This window comes from Epinephelus lanceolatus, chromosome 18 (genome assembly GCF_041903045.1).
Source record: "Epinephelus lanceolatus isolate andai-2023 chromosome 18, ASM4190304v1, whole genome shotgun sequence".
NCBI classification, from domain to species: domain Eukaryota; kingdom Metazoa; phylum Chordata; class Actinopteri; order Perciformes; family Serranidae; genus Epinephelus; species Epinephelus lanceolatus.
This window is the reverse complement of record NC_135751.1, coordinates 2,729,197-2,755,484: the sequence shown is the minus strand read 5'-3', so window position 1 is coordinate 2,755,484 and position 26,288 is coordinate 2,729,197. Positions and strand designations below refer to the sequence as shown.

The window sequence follows — 26,288 nt, the reverse complement described above, 5'->3', positions numbered from 1 at the left end:
AATGGGGGTTATCCATCATGGTGGCACTGGAGGAACACTGCCACACCGGCTAATGCGCACCTGTCCAAGCTGCAGATAACCTGAGCACGAACACTGCGGTTAGCTGGAGTACAGAAACCGTAAGCTGGAGGGAAGGAGCGCGTACGCTACCTATACCAGCAGAGGCGAAATCCCAAGAGAGTGTAGAGAAAAAACACTGCAGATAACCTGAGCGCGAACGCTGCAGTTAGCTGGTTAACTTGGAGTACAGAAACTGTATGCTGGAGGGAGGAAGCGCATACGCTGCCTATACCAGCAGAGGGTTAATACACAATATAACCACAGAAAATCGCCTGCTGTAAATCATTATATACATATATATATGTGTATAAATATATATATATATATATATATATATATATATATATACACAGTACAGGCCAAAAGTTTGGACACATCTTCTCATTTAATGCGTTTTCTTTATTTTCATGACTATTTACATTGTAGATTCTCACTGAAGGCATCAAAACTATGAATGAACACGTGGAGTTATGTACTTAACAAAAAAAGGTGAAATAACTGAAAACATGTTTTATATTCTAGTTTCTTCAAAATAGCCACCCTTTGCTCTGATTACTGCTTTGCACACTCTTGGCATTCTCTCGATGAGCTTCAAGAGGTAGTCACCTGAAATGGTTTTCCAACAGTCTTGAAGGAGTTCCCAGAGGTGTTTAGCACTTGTTGGCCCCTTTGCCTTCACTCTGTGGTCCAGCTCACCCCAAACCATCTCGATTGGGTTCAGGTCCGGTGACTGTGGAGGCCAGGTCATCTGCCACAGCACTCCATCACTCTCCTTCTTGGTCAAATAGCCCTTACACAGCCTGGAGGTGTGTTTGGGGTCATTGTCCTGTTGAAAAATAAATGATCGTCCAACTAAAGGCAAACCGGATGGGATGGCATGTCACTGCAGGATGCTGTGGTAGCCATGCTGGTTCAGTGTGCCTTCAATTTTGAATAAATCCCCAACAGTGTTACCAGCAAAACACCCCCACACCATCACACCTCCTCCTCCATGCTTCACAGTAGGAACCAGGCATGTGGAATCCATCCGTTCACCTTTTCTGCATCTCACAAAGACACGGCGGTTGGAACCAAAGATCTCAAATTTGGACTCATCAGACCAAAGCACAGATTTCCACTGGTCTAATGTCCATTCCTTGTGTTTCTTGGCCCAAACAAATCTCTTCTGCTTGTTGCCTCTCCTTAGCAGTGGTTTCCTAGCAGCTATTTGACCATGAAGACCTGATTGGCGCAGTCTCCTCTTAACAGTTGTTCTAGAGATGGGTCTGCTGCTAGAACTCTGTGTGGCATTCATCTGGTCTCTGATCTGAGCTGCTGTTAACTTGCCATTTCTGAGGCTGGTGACTCGGATGAACTTATCCTCAGAAGCAGAGGTGACTCTTGGTCTTCCTTTCCTGGGTCGGTCCTCATGTGTGCCAGTTTTGTTGTAGCGCTTGATGGTTTTTGCGACTCCCCTTGGGGACACATTTAAAGTTTTTGCAATTTTCCGGACTGACTGACCTTCATTTCTTAAAGTAATGATGGCCACTCGTTTTTCTTTAGTTAGCTGATTGGTTCTTGCCATAATATGAATTTTAACAGTTGTCCAATAGGGCTGTCGGCTGTGTATTAACCTGACTTCTGCACAACACAACTGATGGTCCCAACCCCATTGATAAAGCAAGAAATTCCACTAATTAACCCTGATAAGGCACACCTGTGAAGTGGAAACCATTTCAGGTGACTACCTCTTGAAGCTCATCGAGAGAATGCCAAGAGTGTGCAAAGCAGTAATCAGAGCAAAGGGTGGCTATTTTGAAGAAACTAGAATATAAAACATGTTTTCAGTTATTTCACCTTTTTTTGTTAAGTACATAACTCCACGTGTTCATTCATAGTTTTGATGCCTTCAGTGAGAATCTACAATGTAAATAGTCATGAAAATAAAGAAAACGCATTGAATGAGAAGGTGTGTCCAAACTTTTGGCCTGTACTGTATATATGTATGTATGTATAAAGATATGGATATAGCTATATACAGTCATGTGAAAAAATTAGGACACCCTATGAAAGCCTGTGTGTTTTTGGACATATGGATATTTAATATCAATCCTAACAATACTGGGAGATTCAGGTAATATAACTAAACAATTAAAACTTAAGAAAAGATTTTTATAACTTTCTGTAAAATGTAATTTTAAAAAAATGCAATTTCTGGTGAGGAATAAATTAGGACACCCCCACATTTATTCCCACTTAAAATGGCTAAAATCACACACAGGTGTATCACATCAAGTGCACATGATTAGAACATCGTTACTCAGCATTTTGAAGGAGGCTTGCCCTTTTAAACCTCAGACATTTAGTTTGGTGTGCTCCAGACTGCCGAAGTGACAGTGAACACCATGGTGAGATCAAAAGAGCTGTCTGAGGCCAGCAGAAAGAAGATTGTAGCAGCTTATGAGTCTGGTAAGGGATTCAAAAAGATCTCAAAAGAATATGAAATCAGCCATTCCACCGTCCGGAAAATAGTCTACAAGTGGAGGACATTCAAAACAACTGCCACCAGGCCCAGGTCTGGCCGTCCAAGCAAGTTCACCCCGAGAGCAGACCGCAAGATGCTAAAAGAAGTCTCCAAAAACCCTAAAGTATCATCACAGGACCTACAGCAGGCTCTTGCTACTGTTGATGTGAAAGTGCATGCCTCTACAAACAGAAAGAGACTGCACAGGTTTAACTTTCATGGGAGGTGTGCAAGGAGGAAACCTTTGCTCTCTAAGAGAAACATGAAGGCCAGACTGAAGTTTGCCAGAGTGAACATAGACAAAGACCAGGACTTCTGCAATAATGTTCTTTGGACAGATGAGTCTAAAATTGAATTATTTGGACGTCAGAAGAGAGGACATGTTTGGCGTAAACCCAATACAGCATTCCAGGAATAGAACCTCATACCAACTGTGAAGCATGGAGGTGGAAGTGTCATGGTTTGGGGATGCTTTGCTGCAGCAGGACCTGGCCGGCTCACCATCATAGAATCCACCATGAATTCTATCGTCTATCAGAGGGTGCTTGATGAACATGTGAGACCATCTGTAAAAAAATTAAAGCTGAAGCGGAACTGGACCCTGCAACATGACAATGACCCAAAACATACCAGTAAATCCACCAAGGACTGGCTGAAAACTAAGAAATGGAGAGTCCTGGAATGGCCAAGTCAAAGCCCAGATCTTAATCCCATTGAGATGCTGTGGGGTGACTTGAAACGGGCTGTACATGTAAGAAACCCCTCAAACATCTCACAGCTGAAAGAATTCTGCATTGAGGAGTGGGGCAAACTCTCCTCAGACCGATGTCGGAGACTGGTAGACGGCTACAAGAAGCGTCTCACTGAAGTTATTTCAGCCAAAGGGGGTAACACTAGCTATTAGGGAGTAGGGTGTCCTAACTTTTTCCTCAGTTAGAATATGCATTTTTATTGATATCTTTTGTTTAATGAGTAAAACAAGGTTAACTTTTGTTGTTTACCTGCAATTAAATCACCTTCTTTCCCAGAGATAAAGTAAAACAAGATCATACATCGATATGTGAACATTTGTTATTAAAGAACTGAATATTTAATGGGGTGTCCTAATTTTTTCACGACTGTAGATATATTCACTGTATGCTGGGAACAAGGAGCACTAACTCTAGCTTTCACCAGCAAAGGCTTGTCAAAAGGCAAAAGCACTACTTGCAAAAAACAATACAGTTACCCGGAGCACAGACACTAGTGTTAACCAAAAAACAAAACAGTGCTTCCCTCCAACAGCGTCAGCTTATCCACTAAAAATAAAAACAGAGAACTAATCAGAGCCCCGACGCTCTAGGTAACAAAATGAAACCATATGCTGGGGAGGCAGCGTGCACGCAGCCTTCACCAGCGGAGGTTGATTATAACAAACTCAAAATACAGCGGATGCTACCGCTAAATAAACAACAGGCTATACACGCTGGCAACTTGGGAGCAGTAACGCAACCCTCCAGCAGAAAAAAACTCCAGAAACAGAGAATATTAACTCAGAGTAAATCAAGTGCCAGGAAGATGTTGTGCGAACGCAACTTTCACCGACAAGTCTTTAACAAAGTAGGTAATATAACATTAGTTTGCAAACAACTTACGAGTTTCATACCTTCTCCGGAGAGGGAAATGAACCACTGCCTTACCGGCAAAAGGACGCACCGGGTCCACACTGAATCAAATGTAGTTACACTCCTCTCAAGAGGGAAAGAATGCCATCGCAGTGCCTGGAGTGCGAATGTCCGCTGCTCCGACCGAAAATGGCCACGGAACTACTAGCGACGGGATTTAAGTTTGAAATGCAGTTGCAATGCTTCCAAAAGCAACCTGCGCACGAGAAGATGAAAAGGAAATTATCCTCTGATGTCACCGGAAGATATAGTCTCTTTCGGGTCATCCAGGGGTCACAGGGGACATTGTTGGTATACATACTTGAACTGCGCATGCGCGAAGGGGAATATTCAGTGCTTAAAGCACCCCCTCTGGCGGTCAGCAGGGATGAAATACAACCTGGAAATTGAAATGCAAAACTGGTAGAGCTGAAAAGCTGAACTGCATTACCCAAAAAAGTTTAGAGCTGAAAGACATTTCTTGAAAAGCAAGACGCTAAACTGTAATACTGTCAAAGGTGGAATTTAAAATTAACTTACTAAAAGGCTGAATGAAGAAATGCTTTGTATGTATAAAGCATAAAATGTAGAAAAAGATTAATTTAAGTTTCCTGGTTCGATCCCAGGAGGGAGGGAGCCCTTCTGTGTGGAGTTTGCATGTTCTTCCCATGTCAGCGTGGGTTTTCTCCGGGTACTCCGGCTTCCTCCCACAATCCAAAGACATGCAGGTTGGGGTTAGGTTAATTGGTGACTCTAAATTTATCATAGGTGTGAATGTGAGCGTGAATGGTTGTCTCTGTGTTAGCCCTGCGGTAGACCGGGTGACCTGTCCAGAGTGTACTGTGAGGGAAATTCTCCTATCTGAAGAAGTGACAGACTCGGTGAAAGGAATCAAGACTCTTTAATACATGCAGCATGGAGAGAGGACCTAAGTGTTCTCTGACAACCTTCAGAATGTACAGATTTGTATACCAAAGCAAAGCTCTGACTTGAGGTTGCACCCACCAGCTGCACTCATAAAGGAGATTGCCCCCCCCCCCCCCCCCCCCCCGTAATAAAAGGTTTAGCAATACAAGAAACTTGTCCCTACCAAGTGAAAGGTCATGACCTCAAGATGTAGAGAATTGCCCCCCAATACAGATTCTTGAATAATTCCCACAGTGCCCTGCCTCTCGCCCAGTGTCAGCTGGGGCAGGCTCCAGCCCACCCGCGACCCTCAAGAGGATAAGCGGTTATGGAAATGAATGACTGAATTAAAGTCCTTAAAGAGCATCTGAAGTCTGAAATTCTAGTACTCTCAATACTTCTGTCACAAAGTAGAGTAGATTGAAGATTTTTCAAAACCCTGTAAGTACAGGTTAAAAAAAAGCTTTAATTTGATCATAACCATAATCATTTAGAGGCTTTTGTTTTGAAAATTCAGCTTTGTCTGGGCCCCCCAGTAAACTAATATCACCACTTCGGGAGTCTTATTTTGAAAATCCAGCCTTGTGCAGGGTCCCCCAGTAAAAACCTCTGTTGCTTTTATTTTGAAAATTTGTGATTAAACACACACAGTCTACAGTCACTCATATTAGTTGGGATCTCCATACTTGAATTACAAATCCAGAGGAAAAAAGTTTCTTTCACTGGCTGCGCTCGATGGTGGGATAGTGAAAAACATTCAATCACTGCCAGGTTAGGAAACGTTTTAGCATGCTCCTTCCACCACCATCAAACCTCCAAAGGATCCACCTTGGGTGTCTTGAACTCCATGTAGGCTGCCACCTCATCCTCGGGCTGCAAAGTTTCATGGCTGGAGTCCTCCATGTCGGTGACCAATGTGACCATGGGGTCAAAGGTTACACTTGTGCCACTGACTTTCAAAATAAAAGGAACTGCAGCTTGATCGTATGTATATGTCAAAATATTACATAAATGCTGCATATCGTTTTCATTTGTTTTATTCTGAAAAATAAAAACTATATGTTTGTCCTCACCTGCTGCCCGTGCACTTGGAGTTCATTTTTACCATTCATTTTTGCTACTGATGTTGATGATGTCATCATCATGTATCTTCGCAGGCCCTGTCCCGGGTCACACCCAGTGGCCTCCAGTCTGCAGCTCCACGGTGAAACCCTCCCCTCCACCTGTGAACCATGGAGGCCTCAACATGCACACACACACACACACAAACACACACATATATAAAGGACACAGAGGACTCCCAATCAATGCACCAGAGTCTAGCTGTGCTTTTTTTTCACTTAACACACAACCAGGAGTGTGTGTGTGTGTGTGTGTGTGTGTGAGAGAGAGAGAGAGAGAGAGAGAGAGAGAGAGCGAGTGAGAGAGAGTGAGAGATGGGTGGGTTCAGTACTGTTTCGTAGCAGCCACCCCCTGCCTCCTTACGGTTGATAAAGCCATGGATTCACTTTTTTATTTTTAGTTTTTTTTTAAACTGGTCTTACTTTTTTTTAGTTCTTTAGCATTAAAGCGTCTCTGACACCAGCGCTGCTGATCAGACTTCACAAGGGTTTGAAACTAGAGAATGACAAGTCTGTTAGCTGTTGAAAATAGTGTGTGGGACATTTCTAATTATGAAAGCAGGAAGACATGATCCATCAAAGCAGTGTTAAAGACTATAAATCCCACAAGTCAACTTCTTTTTTTCTTTCTTTTTTTTCTTTTTCGGTGTCTGAGGTTTAAATGTAAAGGTAGGACAACCCCTTTGTTTCTAAAATGGGACAAAGGGTCTTTTAATGTTCTATTTTCAAATGTTTTTTTGTCCTCTTCAGGTGTGTTAGAACCAGAATGATATAGTTTATCTAAAAACATGCAGCACATTGTCTTTCTGTCTTCAGGTTTTGACTGCAGTGTGCTGCTTGGGGAAAGCTGTGAATGGAACAATCTGTCCACATTGAACAGACAAGTTGTTTTAATTGGGTGCATAGTGATGTGGTTTTGTGTTTGTTTGTATGGTTCTGTCTTGGGGTTCTACAAACTCAAATGGGTGGGATGAACATGTTGAGGGGCATTTTCTTGTAGGTTTTAACTCCTTTGCCTCCTAACCTCACTGTAGGAAACCTAACCCTCTGCCTCCATTTAGCTTTTTTCCAATGATACCTCTGGCCATTTTGTAACTAGACCTTGACAAATAGTCATTGTCTGTCTTATTGATGGGCTTTGACCAGAATTTCAGGGATTTAAAACCTGCCTATCTGGGTGTACATGTCCAATACTAGATCAGTAGATGTTACTAAAATTGACCTCACATGCTTAAATGATGTCTTTTCCAGTGCATTGATGATTGCTGCAGTTTAGTTTACAGTTTCAGTCAGCAAGCCTAGAGCAAACAATGAGCTTGTAAATTCATGACAGAGGCATAGCGGTGGATACTTTACGTCCGTTTTTAGGATTTTTTCTTGGAAAAATGCCTCCTGAGAAGCAAAACAAACAACTTTATAGTGATACTGGTGGGAATCGGGCAACTTCCCAATCCATTACTTGTAGCCCAACATCCCAATCTCCCAGTTCAAATCATTTAATATTGATAACACAAGATTTAGTTACATGGTTGCACAGTGCACAAATAAACTGTGATCTGAATTGAAGCCAGTAAGTTTAGATGAGGTGTCCTTGACTTGTGGCTAAAATGAAGGCACTTATTAATAATGGAGAAAACTAATCAGCCTGTGGAAAAAGGTTGAATGTTGCCTGATGTTGGACAGAACTGTCCACTCGTTACACTCTGTTTCCATCTTCAGTCTGACATTGCATCCACTCTGATTTCCATGGGGGAGGGGGATTCGACTTTCCCCAACCAATCACTAGAGACCAACCTATCTGTCTGAGTGTAACATCATTTTAACATGCCAACATACTGGCTTTGCTGGGGTTTCAAGAGTGAAAGCGGAGAAATATAGTGGGCAATATTGAGAAGACATGTTGTTTAGAGCAGCCTGGATAGCAGCCTTTGTTATATTCCTCATTGGTTCTGGCACACTGCTTGACAACAGCTCGTCAATGATTTTGCTCCCCATGTGGCACTAATTTGATTGTTTATTATTTTAACTGGGAAGCCGCTGTTTTATGTCCCAGTGCCAGATGAAATGAGTCAACTCGAACTCGATGGATTGGGCAGATTAAGAGGTCTTGACCCAGGGAAGGCAGAATGTCTTCTGTAGCCTGTGAAAGCTAACGCAGGATCCAGGCTTTGTGGAGAATGATCCACTCAAGGGTGAGCTGATACCGTAGCCCTTGTTGCCTAAATTTTGACCATTTTTCTTTTGATCTTTTTTGGCAGGTCCCACACTGATTAGCTAGAGTGCATCTAATGCCACTGTATAGACATTTAATCTGTCATTAAATTTGAAAGGAGATGGCATCCATGGAGCACAGCAGGGTCAATTATATAATGAACTGAAGCAATCTAAGGCTTAACGTAACCAGTATAGTTCAGTTCAACTGCAATCAGGCCCAAGATTGATCTTTCTGACCAGCTTGGGACCTCCCCATATCACACAAGGTCACACAAGCAATGTGACAGTCCAGGGATAAAAAATGGACTGGAGTGATTTAATATCAGGCTAAATGGAAGTGCGGACGTTTTGGAGAGCTATTGAGTGTTGTCTTATGAAGTGTGTCCCAGCTAAGTCTAAGCTGAGTCTCATCTGTGTCCCACCTGAGTCCCAGGTATGTCCCATCTGTGTCACAGGTTCGTCCCAGCTTAGTCCCGGCTACGTCCCAACTGAGTCCCCACCTTAGTGGAGCTGCGAGCCTCGTGGCTCTTTTTGGTGACGCGTGTCTTCCATCTGAGCAGTCTGACCAATAATACCTGCAGCAATTGAAATATAAAATCCTTGATGTGGTTGCAAAGTATTTTAGGCCATTTAGGCTAGTTGAATTGGAGAGGGGGGAAGGGGATGTAGTGGTAATTTGTCCATGTTTGTTCTGTTGTGTATAGGATGTGCTTACTCTGTGTATCATGTCCACATGAGCCGTTGTTTGATAGTAATAGTGTGAAGAGGGACTGGGAATGCCTCACATTAGTTTTTTGCTTTTGTTGTTGTTTTGTTTTTTTTGGTCATAAGTGAACTTCACCGGTGGGCTTGAGAAACAAACAAAAAAGGGATGGATTAACTTGTTTGTCTTGCTTCTGATGGCTATGATAGATGCAAGTACACTTTACAGGGGAGTACAGTTTTTTCAGTTTGTCATGTCTGCTTCTCAGTTATTTCTTATTTTGTCACCTCCTGTTCAATTTTGCTTTTAACTATGCATTGAATATGGTTAATCATATCCAACAATGCATCTCTTAGTATGGATTCATGGGAAATCTTTCTTTCCACTCCCACCTTATGACTTTTGTTCCTCAATTGTAATGCTACTGTATTTGTGTATTTTAAAAATGTAAATAAATTAAAAAGTACTTGTATTAGTTGCTTTTTACTGATTGGGCTGGCTGAAATTAAAAGCTAAGAAAATGACATATTTGAGGTGGATTTGTTTATTTTTTGAACACTATCCTTCAAATTGTTACAAACCATCGTCAGGGGACCATAATTATCCATACTAGAATTCATTCTCTGGACACATGAACTACATAACTTGTCTTTGTGAATGGGGATTATAAAAGGGACTTGAATCTGCAGGTGTTAATGGTATACTATGCAGGATTGTCAATTACTGTTGGTAAACACACTCGCCAGTGAAAAGTGAAAGTAAAAGCCAGATTCACTCTAATTCGATGTTTTGCCTTGCTGTATTTCTGTTTTGTTTTTTTTGGCACTGTGTGTCTCTTGGGTGCGTTCTGCTCAAAGTCTGGCACCTTGTCGCTAGATTTTCATAATTCCCCGACCTTACCTAAGCTCTTTGGGAGTACACACCCATAAACAACTCAAACACAAAGTCAGGAAATAAGAAAATCCAGGCAGAAGGCAGACAAATCCATCACCACTCACTGAGAGTAGGTTGCAAGTGATGATTGAGAGGGATTACTTCTGTTTAAGTATGCACATTGTTTTTATGCCTTTGCGCTGGTGATAACTGTGGCCGGAGGCATTGTTTTCAGGATGTCTGTACGTACGTCTGTCCGTTCCATTCTCATGAACACCTTACAGGGAATTTATTCAAATTTGGCACAAATGTCCATGTCTGACTCAACAATGAACTGATTAGATTTTGGTGGTCAAAGGTCAACGATACTATGACCTAGCATCTGTCTTATTCTCCTGAAAGCGATATTTCAAGAAGGCATTAGGGAATGCATTAAAATTTGGCGCAAACATCCACTTAGACTCAAAAATGAACTTAATAGAATTTGAGGGGCAAAAGTCACTGTGACTTCACAAAACGTGAGCCAGTACTCAAGAATTATGCTAATTATGATATATAATACAAACATCCAATAAGATAAAATGATGAAGTGCTGACAACTTCTATCCAAAAGGTCAAAGGTCAACTTCACTGTGACATGTTCTGCAAACACACTTTTCCGACTATTACTCAATGTCCTATCTCAGGAACAAAAGGGGAGACATTTGGTCAGATACTGAATAGGTGACACTAATCTTGGGTGTCCACCTTGAAACAGTGCTGATTGTATAGATCTTATGTGCTGCTGGGGGTAGTTGTGTGTGAAGCATCCATGTTTGCATACACATAAATGAAAACTGTAACTGTTACTTGAATGATGTGCAGAGGCATACAACCACAAGGTGGTAATTACAGGTAAGGAAAATCCTGTATATCTTTAAATACATAAAGCTCAAAACTCATAAAATCACAGCTCCACATGGATGCCGATGTTGATCTGTACAGGGGAAGCTGTTTGCCAACATAACTTTTGAGGTGATTATATATCAGGTGTTAGGTTTTAAGTTTGCTCCATTGACCCCAAGTAACTGAATAATTGGAAGCAGCTGTGCCACAGATGAAGGTGACAGTTGAAGGGTGGAGGCTCATCGTGTCTACAGTGGAAAATAAAGCACTAAATTATCATTCCTATTTCTTTGTTTTCACATTAAGGCCTTGCCCAGTGCACCTGTAATATCAAATACCAATCCATTACAATAATGTTTTGGGCTGCCCAGTGCTACAATAAAATTGTTTTTAACAACAATGACAATCTTACCACTGGGCGGTGCTGTGGGGTAACTGTGAGCACCTGCTGCTGCGCAGCTAGGTCAGTTAAATAACAGGCCATGCATGGTGCTCCTCCCTGCAGGATATCAAGAGATAAGAACGTCCACAGTGAAAACTCCCCAACCAATGAGAGAGAGGATACGTAGTAAGGTGGAAAATAGAGTTTATGGATGGATTATGGTGCTATACATCGATAACATTTCTGGGTGTATTTTTGATTGAATGTTTTATAAAATTAAATGTGTAGTATTATTCCAGGGGGAAATGTCTGTAAGAAGGTGCTGGGATGAGGTGTGTGTGTGTTGGTTATACAGATATGTCCTTGATGGATAATTGCTCAGAACAATCTTAATACACATGGTCTGTATCATTATACTAGAAAATGTTCAAATATTATTGCATAGACAGTAGCACAGTAATAATATCAATCAATCAATCAATTTTATTTATAGAGCCCAATATCACAAATCACAATTTGCCTCACAGGGCTTTACAGCATACGCATATAAAGGATGTAGACAAATATATAAAGAATAAGAATATGTATACATTTATGTCCTTGTTAAACCTCTTCTTTAGACATCTGGGCCTTATTTCAGAAAGCAGGATTAGTGAAAACTCTGAGTAGCCTATGTTGAGCCTGAGATGAGGGAAACTCTGAGTTTTCCATTTCAGAGAGCCAGCTCAGCGAAATCCTGAGTCACTTACCATGGCAACATACTCTCTGATGCAAACCTGCGTGTCGCAGGTAGGAGAAACATGACCTGTCCTTGAGTGAAAGAAGTCGTGGACGTTGGGGCACAGTTTATTCAGAGGCTGTTGCGTAAGGAGGTGATTAGACCCAGTTTGGATGCCTTCCTGGAGGAGTGTCTGTATGACAATTTCACCTCACAGTCTTTCATTTAGGCTATCTCAACAATCTGTTCCGCCCACATATATCAAATATTAGGACATCATGGATTTGCATTATCGTCTGAGCAAATTGTATACACTGCCGCTGTCTCACTGAACACATCAGTGAGACAGCGGTTTGTCGGGCTGTAAGAAAAGTGTCTCTGGCTCTGAAAAGACTTTTGCCCATTTTTTGTGGTTTTCCCTGGGCATAAATCAGAATCGATTATCAAAGTATTTGCAACAGAGTATCGGTGGCTTAGTGGATGGAGCGGATGCTCTATGATCAGACGCCCAGCCCCGATGCAGCGGCCCCCGGGCTCAAACCCAGCCTGCAGCCTCTAGCGCGTCGTTCCCTCTCTACCCTTAACGTTGCTGTTTTGCCATTAAAGGCAACAAAAGCCCAAGAAATAATCTTAAAAAAAGGAATTCCACAGAACTGCAGTTTTTCAGTGTTAATAAGAAATTAATCTTATGGAATGATTCATGAATACTTTTCATATCTGTCTATTCAAAGATTCTGCTGTGTAATGGCTCATTTAGCCTACAGGACTCAACATCATAGCTCCATCTGAGAATAAAAGATTAGGCTACGTGAACCAGAAGTCATTTCACAGCAGTTCAGCAATTCAATGAACCTCAGCCTAATATTGACAGAATGAAGAAAGTATAAGCAAAATTTTTACCAGTCTGTTTAATACGACGGAGTATTAGGGCCACATTAAAGAAAAAAAAATCGGAGATGTCGAGAATAAAGTCGAAATATTACGAGAAAAAACTCGTAATATTTTGAGAATAGTCATAGCTGAGAAAAAGTCATAATATTACGAGAATAAAGTCGAAATATTATGAGATTAAAGTCGTAATTTAACAAGATTAAAGTCATAATATTACAAGAATAAAGTCGTAGTTTTTAAGGAAATAACCAACAACAAACAGAATATCAGATTGTCTTTCATGCCGTTGTAAGTAGCCTAATAATTAGATTCGGGAACCGGCAGCGTGCCGGTTCTGTGTCAGTCGAAACTCCGGGCCCAACTCTGCCACTGATTGGCCAGTCTGACATTCTTCATAATACATATAGAACGTTAGTGAAACACAAATAGGTCTAACAGAAACATGCGTTTGTTTGGGGACAAGTTAGTGGTCATGTTACTCGTTCCACAGGTGAAGGACCCCGGACACATAGCCTACAGTAAATACACCGGTTGTTAGTAACTTTTAACATACGTGAATCTTTGTGACTCTTGGCTCTTGTCCCCTAACTAACGCTTGTTTCTGTTTCACTAACGATATTTTCACCCCATTAAGTCACATCCCATTATTTCCTCTGTAAACCTAACGTTATATTAATATTACACTAGCCTAAGCAAGGAGATGTTAATCTCTCAAAACAGATTCTGCAATCTACATTGTAGAATCTGTCGGCAGCCCTGTGTGAACGACGACGACGTGGGTGGGGTGGGGGGGGGGGCTTTGAGTTTGAACATGCTGCGCTTTAGCTAATCACAATGGAGGGGGCGTGGCCGACACGTGCAGGCGTCCCCAGGAAATGTGTACCTACAGAAACAGCAAGCTCCGCGTCTATAGCGCGTCCACAGTGACCGCTCCAGTGATGCCGTCTCATCAACGTGAAATTTTTTTTTTTTTTTTCAGCGGATGTCTGAGTTACAACATGATTGAGATAACTGGAGTAGTTTCATGTTGTATCTGACAACGGGAGGCTTTTAACAGATGATGTCCTGATGTTAGCTTTGCTAACTGTCCCTGTCAGCTGCAGCCACTGATGCTTTCTAGACATCGTGAATTCCCATAACTGAATAAATACCACATAGCAACACAAAACTGCTTTGCTAGCTCAATCATGTTGTAACTAAGATATTCGCTGGAAAAAATATTTTATTCACGGACCGTTTATTGAGTTATTACCTTATTTTTATACAGTCTATGGTTATAGACAACGCTAACGGCTAAAGTTAACAGCTAATCTACGATAACCATATTAATTACGTGCACACAGAAATAGTAACGTTTGTTCAGTCATTGTGTTTATAGACTTAACAAACATCAGATTAGTCTACACGGTGATATAGTGACGTGAAAAATGTGATATATAGCTAAACTCTAAGTATAGCTAAACCCGAAGTATTTGTAAACAACACTAAAGGAAGAATTTATTTATTTATTTATTTTTTTTTTTTTTTACCGATGGATTTCCAGATTGAGGAGATGTTAAAACAGAGATGGGGACAGGAGCTGGCCACTACCGCGGTGCTGAAACTAAATCAATCGATGTCAGGCACATCGATCACCCACCACTATCAGCCATAAGTCACACACAGCCTACTTATTTTTCGTCTTATTATTATTTTTCTTCCGCCAGATTTTGGTGCGTAACTTGTGCCACAGCTCTGAGCGCACACAGGATGCTTAGGCTAGTGTAATATTAATGTGCCTGCTGCGGCTGGATCTGTGAGCGTTTGGTGGCTAAGAAGAGTGTTAAGAGTGGGTCAGCTTGATCTTACAACTGCTTCTTAGTGAAAGATCTCCTTAAGCTAAGAGCGATGTGGGAAACGCGGCCATTATCATGTCAACATACAGGGAAAATGTGTCCAGAGTTTATGACATTTACCGGGAGAGCTAGAGCCATTTGACTAAAGCTGGCGTTATTACTGCTGTAGCATGATGTTATTAGGCTAAATACTACATTTCTAACAGTGTCTGAGCTGATTTATTGACACAGCATGCTTGTAGGCTGCTGTAACGTTAGGTTTACAGAGGAAATAACGGGAAATAACGGGATGTGACTTAATGGGGTGAAAATATCGTTAGTGAAACAGAAACAAGCGTTAGTTAGGGGACAAGAGTCAAGAGTCACAAAGACTCACGTATGTTAAAAGTCACTTACAACCGGTGTAGGCCTATTTACTGTAGGCTATGTGTCCGGGGTCCTTCACCTGTGAAACGAGTAACGTGACCACTAACTCGTCCCCAAACAAACGCATGTTTCTGTGAGACCTATTTGTGTTTCACTAACGTTCTATATGTATTATGAAGAATGTCAGACTGGCCAATCAGTGGCAGAGTTGGGCCCGGAGTTTCGACAGACACAGAACCGGCACGCTGTCGGTTCCCGAACCTAGGCCTAATTATTAGGCTACTTACAACGGCATGAAAGACAATCTGATATTCTGTTTGTTGTTGGTTATTTCCTTAAAAACTACGACTTTATTCTTGTAATATTATGACTTTAATCTCGTTAAATTACGACTTTAATCTCATAATATTACGACTTTATTCTCGTAATATTATGACTTTAATCTCATAATATTTTGACTTTATTCTCGTAATATTATGAATTTTTCTCAGTTATGACTTATTCTTGAATATTACGAGTTTTTTCTCGTAATATTTCAACTTTATTCTCGAAATCTCCGATTTTTTTTTCTTCAATGTGGTCCTAATACTCCGTCGTAGTTTAATATCTTTGTGTTTGATTTTGAGTTTCTGCCCCGTGCGTCTGGGTTCCATCAGATTACAGCTGAATTAGAGGATAAAGCAAATTATATTAAAACATATGAACTCTGTGTAATGTTTCTGTATTTTCTGTAGCCTATAGCCTATTAGACACATTAACACATCACATCACTTAACATTAGGCTACCTATTAACACACTCTGCAGTCTGTTCCCACCACACCTCACGCTGTTTAGCTGCAGCTGTTTTGTTTTTTTCATTTCGCGGTCGTTAAATCTCCGACTCGGTTGGGATGAAACAAGTGTCCTTCTGCTTTCGGCCACTGAATATCGCGTTATTTGCACTCTACAGTCGATGGCTTGGGGTGCTCGCCGTGAACGCGCTTTTCAAAGAGGCCGTTTACATGTTGACGGCTATTTTCATAAACGGACATTTCACCGTCTCTGTTTTCAAAAAGATCTTCGTTTACACTTACCCGTGTATATATACACAAGAGCATGCCAAACCTGTAGGTGGCAATGTAACGAGAAGCTCAAGCCTTCCATGTATCCATTGTCACCATAGCAACATAGGTCGCACTTTTGACACAGGCGCAAGTTCCGGCGCATGCTGTGACGTCGGCTGCCTTAACTCCGTTTATCTCCGTTTATCTCAGTTTACATGCAAACGCGCAACCGGAGTTTTACAAAATCTCCACTCTGGCCGGAGTTTTTAGAAAGACTCGTTTTCAGAGGAGAAATCTCCGTTTGCGTGTAAACGAAGGACACAAACGAAGGAAGATGGCTCCGTTTATCAAAATCACAGTGTGCGTGTAAACAGCCTCTTAGTGAAAACTCTGTTAACCCTTAAATGAGGGAAACTCTGGGGTTTCAGTTCCAAAAAGAGAGGTAAATCAAACTCTGAGTCAATCACCATGGCAAAAGCTTCTCTTTAATCATTTAAGAGTTAAATGAATAATAGAGAGAATTTAGCCTCAGCCTTTTTTTTGTTTGTTTGTTTTTTCCGTTTGGCTTGCTGACAATCTACTGCCCCACACTCCCGTCCAGTAGGTGGCGGTAATGCACCTTAAAGCTGGTTTGCCAACCGCCATTAAAACTCAAAAAAGAAGAAGTTTCACTCCGCTGCTGTGTCGGCGTTGCACTCGGAAGGAACAGTTGTACGCCAAGGCTACTCTATAATCCTTACAGTATTACAGGTAAACAAACATATTAAGCTATAACTTATATTGATAAGTGTAGTAAGTACTTGAGCAGAGCCATGCATGTTGTTGCCAGAGAAACAGAAAGTGTGGGAACTGTTGTGGCTGTGTCCTGGAGCATCGTGTGCTGCATGACTGCTGTTAGCTTTATAGCTAACTTAAACGGCTCCACAGGTCAGATACAGCTAACTAACATTAGTCAGTGGATAATGCTTAGAAGTATTGACCGTAGACAGACAAAGGCAGAAACACTCGAAATCAACAAAAGACGGAGCTGTCGACTTCGCTCTTGCCAATATTAGGGGACAAATGCAAACCTGGCTGAGCTTGCAATATGACGTTAGCTCGAAGATTTTAAGTGTGTCGTGCTTCAACATGTCACGCCAATCTGCCCAAGAGCAAGAATACTAAAGAACACTCGGTAGAAAAAAATAAGTAAAATATCAGAGTAGAAGCCACTATTGAACAGTAACTTTAGATACCTGGGGAGGTCCGTGTGTTTACCGGGGGGTAAATATCATTCAAAGTCTTGTTTTTAACTAATGGTAAGATAACCAAACCACACTGTATCAAAATAAAGATCTTTTTCGACTACATAGAAGGTACACGCTGTGGTTGGAGGAAGAGGCGACATACACACACATTTAAGTGCAAGAAAAAGATTCACTACTGTCCTGTGAAGTAAATTATCGCACATTTACAGGAGCTCTGTGCCACATTCTGAGCGTACAGTGCTGCGTTCACGTGCACTGCAGCTGTTTCCGTTTCCCGAGCTTTAAGTGTGTGTGTGTGTGTGTGTGTGTGTAAGAAAGAAAAATCACACCTTGATGTCTGTCCTGGGGTGAAGTGGGGCAGGGGACAAGCTATGCACACTATTTACAACTTTTGGTTATACAGATATGTCCTTGATGGATAATTGCTCAGAACAATCTTAATACACATGGTCTGTATCATTATACTAGAAAATGTTCAAATATTATTGCATAGACAGTAGCACAGTAATAATATAAAGGATGTAGACAAATATATAAAGAATAAGAATATGTATACATTTATGTCCTTGTTAAACCTCTTCTTTAGACATCTGGGCCCTATTTCAGAAAGCAGGATTAGTGAAAACTCTGAGTAGCCTATGTTGAGCCTGAGATGAGGGAAACTCTGAGTTTTCCATTTCAGAGAGCCAGCTCAGCGAAATCCTGAGTCACTTACCATGGCAACATACTCTCTGAAGCAAACCTGGAGAAACATGACCTGTCCTTGAGTGAAGTGTATATGTATATATATATATATATATATATATATATATGTGTGTGTGTGTGTGTATATATATGTATATATGTATATATGTATATATATATACAGTACAGGCCAAAAGTTTGGACACACCTTCTCATTCAATGCGTTTTCTTTATTTTCATGACTATTTACATTGTAGATTCTCACTGAAGGCATCAAAACTATGAATGAACACATGTGGAGTTATGTACTTAACAAAAAAAGGTGAAATAACTGAAAACATGTTTTATATTCTAGTTTCTTCAAAATAGCCACCCTTTGCTCTGATTACTGCTTTGCACACTCTTGGCATTCTCTCCATGAGCTTCAAGAGGTAGTCACCTGAAATGGTTTCCACTTCACAGGTGTGCCTTATCAGGGTTAATTAGTGGAATTTCTTGCTTTATCAATGGGGTTGGGACCATCAGTTGTGTTGTGCAGAAGTCAGGTTAATACACAGCCGACAGCCCTATTGGACAACTGTTAAAATTCATATTATGGCAAGAACCAATCAGCTAACTAAAGAAAAACGAGTGGCCATCATTACTTTAAGAAATGAAGGTCAGTCAGTCCGGAAAATTGCAAAAACTTTAAATGTGTCCCCAAGGGGAGTCGCAAAAACCATCAAGCGCTACAACAAAACTGGCACACATGAGGACCGACCCAGGAAAGGAAGACCAAGAGTCACCTCTGCTTCTGAGGATAAGTTCATCCGAGTCACCAGCCTCAGAAATGGCAAGTTAACAGCAGCTCAGATCAGAGACCAGATGAATGCCACACAGAGTTCTAGCAGCAGACCCATCTCTAGAACAACTGTTAAGAGGAGACTGCGCCAATCAGGCCTTCATGGTCAAATAGCTGCAAGGAAACCACTGCTAAGGAGAGGCAACAAGCAGAAGAGATTTGTTTGGGCCAAGAAACACAAGGAATGGACATTAGACCAGTGGAAATCTGTGCTTTGGTCTGATGAGTCCAAATTTGAGATCTTTGGTTCCAACCGCCGTGTCTTTGTGAGACACAGAAAAGGTGAACGGATGGATTCCACATGCCTGGTTCCCACTGTGAAGCATGGAGGAGGAGGTGTGATGGTGTGGGGGTGTTTTGCTGGTGACACTGTTGGGGATTTATTCAAAATTGAAGGCACACTGAACCAGCATGGCTACCACAGCATCCTGCAGCGACATGCCATCCCATCCGGTTTGCGTTTAGTTGGACGATCATTTATTTTTCAACAGGACAATGACCCCAAACACACCTCCAGGCTGTGTAAGGGCTATTTGACCAAGAAGGAGAGTGATGGAGTGCTGCGGCAGATGACCTGGCCTCCACAGTCACCGGACCTGAACCCAATCGAGATGGTTTGGGGTGAGCTGGACCGCAGAGTGAAGGCAAAGGGGCCAACAAGTGCTAAACACCTCTGGGAACTCCTTCAAGACTGTTGGAAAACCATTTCAGGTGACTACCTCTTGAAGCTCATCGAGAGAATGCCAAGAGTGTGCAAAGCAGTAATCAGAGCAAAGGGTGGCCATTTTGAAGAAACTAGAATATAAAACATGTTTTCAGTTATTTCACCTTTTTTTGTTTAGTACATAACTCCACATGTGTTCATTCATAGTTTTGATGCCTTCAGTGAGAATCTACAATGTAAATAGTCATGAAAATAAAGAAAACGCATTGAATGAGAAGGTGTGTCCAAACTTTTGGCCTGTACTCTATATATATATATATATATATATATATATATATATATATATATATATATATATATATATATATATATATATATATATATATATGTATATATATATATGTATATATGTATATATATATATATATGTATATATATATATATATATATATATATATATATATATATATATATATATGTATATATATACACACACACACAGTACAGGCCAAAAGTTTGGATGCCAAGAGTGTGCAAAGCAGTAATCAGAGCAAAGGGTGGCTATTTTGAAGAAACTAGAATATAAAACATGTTTTCAGTTATTTCACCTTTTTTTGTTAAGTACATAACTCCACGTGTTCATTCATAGTTTTGATGCCTTCAGTGAGAATCTACAATGTAAATAGTCATGAAAATAAAGAAAACACATTGAATGAGAAGGTGTGTCCAAACTTTTGGCCTGTACTCTATATATATATATATATATATATATATATATATATATATACATATAACCCAAGAAGCTTTTTAAGCTGAAATCATCATTAAGTCCATTTGGTGTCATAGTAAGAACATTTCTCTCTGAGCCAGTCTCTTTAGGATGTAACCTCCTCTAGTGGTCATCATGACTTTTTCAATCCCACAGAACTTCAGAGAAGAAGGTGAACCGTGATTGGCTTCAGCATAATGCTTTGCAATTGCGTAGTCCATGTTACCTGTGCGAATTGCAGTTTTGTGTTCTGATATTCGTTGTTTGAGGGGTCTTTTAGTTTGTCCGATGTATGAGAGATCACAGGGACATGACAGCATATAAATCACGTGGGTTGTTTTGCAGTTTATAAATCCTCAAATGGGAATTTTCTTTCCAGTGTGGGGATTGTTGAAGGATTTAGTAATTGTAGTATTATTGCAGCAGGCACAATTACCACATCTAAACATGCCAGTTGTAGAAAGCCACATGGTCTTGTTTTGAGTCATATGTTTGTACATGACAATGTTTTTAATAGTTGGTGCTCTCCTGAATGAAACCAGGGGTGGACATTTACAGAAGTCCTTCAGAGATGGTTCCGCTTGGAGCACGTGCCAATGTTTCTTCAGAGTGGCTTTTATTTGTGAGGCACAGTGTTTGTGTTCAGTAGAAAAACAAGCCTGATTTGAATTCTTTATTCTTTGGGTATTACGTAGATAGGAGATTGGAGCGAGAGGTGATGTCAGCTCTGTGCATGGCTGTCTGGATAGAGCTGGAGGGATATCCTTTTTCCATGAACTGAGAAGCCATGATGTTTTTTTTTTTGGAATTAAAGTCCTCAGGGTCCGAACAGTTGCGTTTGAGCCTCAAAAACTGCCCAACTGGGATGTTATCTTTCAAGTGTTTAGGATGATTGCTAGAAGCATGCAATATTGAATTGCGTTCCATCTCCTTTCGAAAAATAGAAGTGTGAATTGTTTCAGTTTCCTCTTTGTGTATAGTTAAATCCAAATAGTTGATTTTAGCAGTGCTTTGTTCACAGGTGAATTTCAAGAAACTTGAACTGTTATTGAGGTATGACACAAAGTTAATTAATTCTCCCTGTGTCCCATCCCAAAGCAACAGGATGTCATCAGTGTACCATTTGTATAATTTTATCTTTGAGTGATATGGATTATTGTTGGGGTCATTTACAACAGTTTCTTCCCATCTTCCCACAACCAATCCAGCCACAGAAGGTGCTGTTGCTGTCCCCATTGCAGTCCCAGCTTGTTGGAGGTACCAGTTGGATTCATATTGCATATAGTTGCGACTCAGAACTAGATGTAACAGTTCTAATAGGAATCATTGGGAGGATTTTGTGATGTTTCTCTCTTGGATAAATAGGCAGCAGCAGCATCCAAAGCCTCCTTATGAGGAATGCAACCATATAAGTTTTCAACATCCAGGGAAACCAATATTGTGTCTGAATTCAATGTGCACTCACTCAGACAATTCAGCACATCTTTGGTGTCTTCAAGGTAAGCAGGTAGATCTTTTACAAACTCCTTCAGAAAAAAGTCCACATATTTTGATAATGGTTCAGTAACAGTGCGTGCTAAATTGTCTGAGTGATTGTTAGAAAAGCAGGAAATCCTGTTAACAGGAAAAATCCCATCCTGAAAACAAATATGCAACTGTAAGGGTTTCAAATTGATTGTCAATATTTATTAATTCCAAGACAGTGTATATTCCACTAGTATTTCTGTTTAACACTATCAAAAAACAAAAATACCGGTCTTATCTGAACAGCACAGATACGTAGACACTACTATGTAGCAGCACAGTTTTCAAGTGTCAAATATGAAATAAAGTGTAAACTCTACACTGCCCCTCTCCAAATAAAATACAAACAAAGGGCTGCTTCATCTGATCAGCACAAATTAAGTACACTGGCTCTTGTAGCATCAACAAATCAAGGTTTTCTTTTCAAATGTCAAATATTTGAAATAAAAGAAAAGTGCAATAAGTGTAAACATTCACACTATCAATAAAACAATGTGCATCTAATCAGCACAAATTAAGTACATTCTGGCTCGTGTAGCAGCAACAAATCAAGGTTTTCAATATTTGAAATAAAATAAAAGTGCAATAAGTGTAAACATCCTACACACACATTATCAATAAAACAATGTGCATCTGAACAGCACAAATCAAGTACAGTATGAGGTTTGGCATTGTAAGGTGACCTGGACTAAGCTTAACACCAGAGTCCAGGGTCCAAAACTAACACTCGCCACTCGCCAATTACGGGTAGATTTTGTCTCTGGCTGGTAAATTTTTAAGACCACTCGCCACTCTGGCGAGTTATTGTTTTACCAGCGAAAAATGCATTTTTGTTACTGTAGAACGGTGCTGGTATCGGGTGGTTTCCTGGCAGAGTAATGTGTATTTCAGGCAGAGACGATCTTTGGTCATGTAACGCCAGGGCTACCCGCGGAAGCGCTGTGAATAGCCTCGAAGCGCCTCGAAGTGAAGCCAGTTTCCTTTCGGCACCCACGTTAACCGATTGTGTTATCCACACTAGGGATAGACCAATATGGATTTTTTAGGGTCGATGCCGTTTTTTTTCCGTCACCCTTAGCCGATGACCGATTATGGACTGCCGATTTCTTGAGCCGATATTTGGGGCCGATACTGCTTTTGCTCCCTCAATTTACATAAAAAAAATGACACAGTGATAACAAATATTACAGGTCTCAAGTTTAAAATAAGAAACATTTATTGAACAGTAAAAAATACTAAAACAAGATGGAAAGTTGAGGTAGAACAGGTAGAACATTATTATTATTATTATTATTATTATACATTCAAATTAAAAAAAAAGAGTTCAGTGCTCTTAAATCTTCCAGTAATGTCTTTATAAAATAAACAAATATTTAAGCTGAAGCATAAATAAAACAACAACTACTGTACACAGTAGGATTGAACAGCTTTGTTCAACTTAACCACATACTTTCAAATGGAAAAAAGTGCCAGGGAAAAATAAATCCGTGAACCCACGCGCGTATCGGCCGATGCCGATACAAGTAAAAAATTTAAATATCGGCCCGATATATTGGCCGGCCGATGTATCGGTCTATCCTTAATCCACACCGGCCGCGGAGCTGCCCTGCAGTGATCGTTTCGGCGTCTGGTCTATTTTCCGTGCGAGCCGCGAGCGAATGTGTCAAGCTGGGCAGTTACCCATGATGGAAAAACAGCCCCAGATGTGACGGAGACAACAGCTGGGAGCAGAACCGCTTGTCGACCAGCGTGGAGAAATGCGCGTCTGATGTGAACGGGCTTACGCGAGAATTTCGGTGCGCTGCGATCGCTGCCCAAATGTACCTGAACAGCCGAGCACACAGGTATGTGTTGTGTCAGAGGAGAAACGAGCCGTTCACATTTCTCTCTTTGTGGCAGGTAACCATCCACAAACCTCACCGCACTTTAGGGACTGTTCTTTACTTATGAAGGGACTGTTCTTTACTTGTATGTTAATCAGTTGGTGCAGTTTCACTTAAGTAAAAAAAAAAATGACTGAACAACTTTCACTTGTATTGGAGTAATATTTGACCAAGAGTATCTTTACTTTCACTCAAGTCATGTCGTTGAATACTTTGTCCACCACTGGTCAGACATTCATGTTTATATAGGGCAGGCCCTGCTGTTGCAGTCTGGTTGAGCTAAAATGTTATGTCTCAACTGTCCAAAGGAGACTGAAGTCAATGATTCATGTAAAATTCCTTAATGAAAGATTCTTTTTGCACTGTAGTAAGAATACTACAGAATTTATTAACCCAAATATTACACTTAACTGTTGAAACAGTCATTCATATTTTAGCATACATTATTACTAATATTAGTGCACACTATTAAAATATTGATTGAGAATCGCATACAAGACCCAAATGACATGCTAAATAATACTGATAGCAAATTACAACACTTAAAAGCAATTTTTATTTGGTTGGCTGGTAAAATATCTGCCTGGCTGGTAAAAAATTTAAGTGAAAAAGTTAGTTTTGGACCCTGCCAGAGTCTGTAACTATTCTTCAAAAGAAAACAATAACAAGTAAATGACACCCCAAAAAGTTAACACTGAGGGAGTGATCTAGTGTTTCACAAATCTCACTTAAACATTGGCAGGTTCTTTTTGAGGAATATGAGCACTTCTGCTCTCTCTACTGTCAGACGATTCCTCTTTGCATCCACGATATTGGATGCCGTGCTAAACAGTATTTCACTCTCCACACTAGTTTAAGGGGCACTCAGGAACTTTACCGCAACAGAAGCAAGGAGAGGAAAGCGAGCATGGTTGTTTGCCCAGTGCTGGAAAGGACTGTCTTTCTCACCCATCGTTGGTTCTCTCAAATACATTGGCATTTGGGTAACCACACGTATACTGCCAGATATTAATACATATTTTCAACATATTGTACCACAGTAGCCAGAACTATAACTATAATATTATTACTTTCAATAATGTTGTTGTAAGCTACTGTCATTACCTGTATCTTTCTCTCTCTCTCTCTCTCTCTCTCTCTCTCTCTCTCTCTCTCTCTCATTGTGTCATGCGGATTACTGTTAATTTATTATGCTGATCTGTTCTGTACGACATCTATTGCACGTCTGTCCGTCCTGGAAGAGGGATCCCTCCTCAGTTGCTCTTCCTGAGGTTTCTACCGTTAAAGGGTTTTTTTGGGGGAGTTTTTCCTTATCCGCTGCGAGGGTCATAAGGACAGAGGGATGTCGTATGCTGTAAAGCCCTGTGAGGCAAATTGTGATTTGTGATATTGGGCTTTATAAATAAAATTGATTGATTGATTGATTGACTACCTGGGTACCCCCTGCAGCAGGTTCATCATGCTCCTCCAGAATTCTGTTATACAGACTGCTGAAGCTACTCTTACTTGTGCTTGGAGGAGAACCAGTGCTTGGACCAGCTTCCGTGCGAGCGACCTTTTCTGCTGGCTCTGCCTCCGTTGCCCCTGAGTCATCAGCTGATGCCCTGAGCAGTGCTTCCTCCATCTTCTCAAGCTCTTGTGTCAGGAGAGCCTTCGCACCCCTGGCAGTTTCTCCACCTGTAAAGAATCTGACACAAAAATTAAATAGGTTGAGTACAACTTATTTGTTGCTGCCCCAAGAACCCTGCCTGCACGCATGCACACAGCCACACAGCCACACACACACACACACACACACACACACACAGCCACACACACCTCCCCCTTATCCAATTCATTAGAGGCTACATTAACAAATATCCATTTTAAAGCTGAAAAAATCAACATGTAGTTTTGGTTTAGCAGGATTTAACTTTTTCAGTTTAAAACTTGGCCAACATTAATAATAAACATATGCCTCACCTGTCCTTGTATTGAGCGTCCACTAGAGTGGCAACAGCGTAGAGGGGTTCACTTTCGATGCTGCTGAATCGCCTGCTGACAGCTTGGAGGAGCGTGCTTTCCATTGTTTTGATGCCGCTGTCAGTACTGTTCTCCTCAGCGAGCAGGCGTTTTAAAATGGTGATGGCTGGGATTACGTTGGCTGCAGAGGAGGTCCCTGAGCTGATTTTCCTGGTCCCAGCCCACTCGTTGGCTGACAGTGTTGCCGGCAAGTTGTAGTCAGAAGCATATGAAGCATATTTAACATCTCTGTAATGGCGGCTGCGATTGTAGCTCAGTTGTGTGAACCCCTGCATTTGTTTCACCTGAAGCACTGCACTCTTTAGGCCATGTGTATCCGAGTCAACCCAGTGCACTGTGAGGCTTATCAGCGACATTGGGCAGACATCTGAAGTCCAAACATCTGTAGTAAAGCTCAGGGCTGATACTCCTTTTAACTTCTCAGCAAACTTGGTTGACACTCGGAGGTAAAGTTCAGGTAGCGCAGTCTCTGATAAATATCTCCTGGATGGTAAACTATACCTTGGCTGC

General features: G+C 41.0%; 2 protein-coding genes across 5 annotated transcripts in view; both read left to right on the top strand.

The window, feature by feature from the left end:
- Positions 1-9,674, top strand: part of csnk1da (casein kinase 1, delta a) — a 64,243-nt gene extending 54,569 nt beyond the window's left edge. For all 3 annotated transcript variants that reach the window (XR_004502609.2, XM_033643912.2, XM_078161614.1), the window contains one exon: positions 6,270-9,674. Coding sequence is in view for 2 of the 3 variants with exons in the window: in XM_033643912.2 (XP_033499803.1) it covers positions 6,270-6,320 (51 nt within the window). In the remaining variant the exon portion in view is untranslated. The remainder of the gene's footprint in view (positions 1-6,269) is intronic.
- A 7,090-nt stretch (positions 9,675-16,764) lies between these two features.
- The window catches only part of dus1l (dihydrouridine synthase 1-like (S. cerevisiae)), a 54,293-nt gene continuing 44,769 nt past the window's right edge, over positions 16,765-26,288 (top strand). The window contains exon 1 of one of the 2 annotated variants that reach the window (XM_033643897.2): positions 16,765-16,894. The gene's annotated coding sequence lies outside the window, so the exon portion shown is untranslated. The remainder of the gene's footprint in view (positions 16,895-26,288) is intronic. The other variant, XM_033643898.2, reaches the window with a different exon arrangement.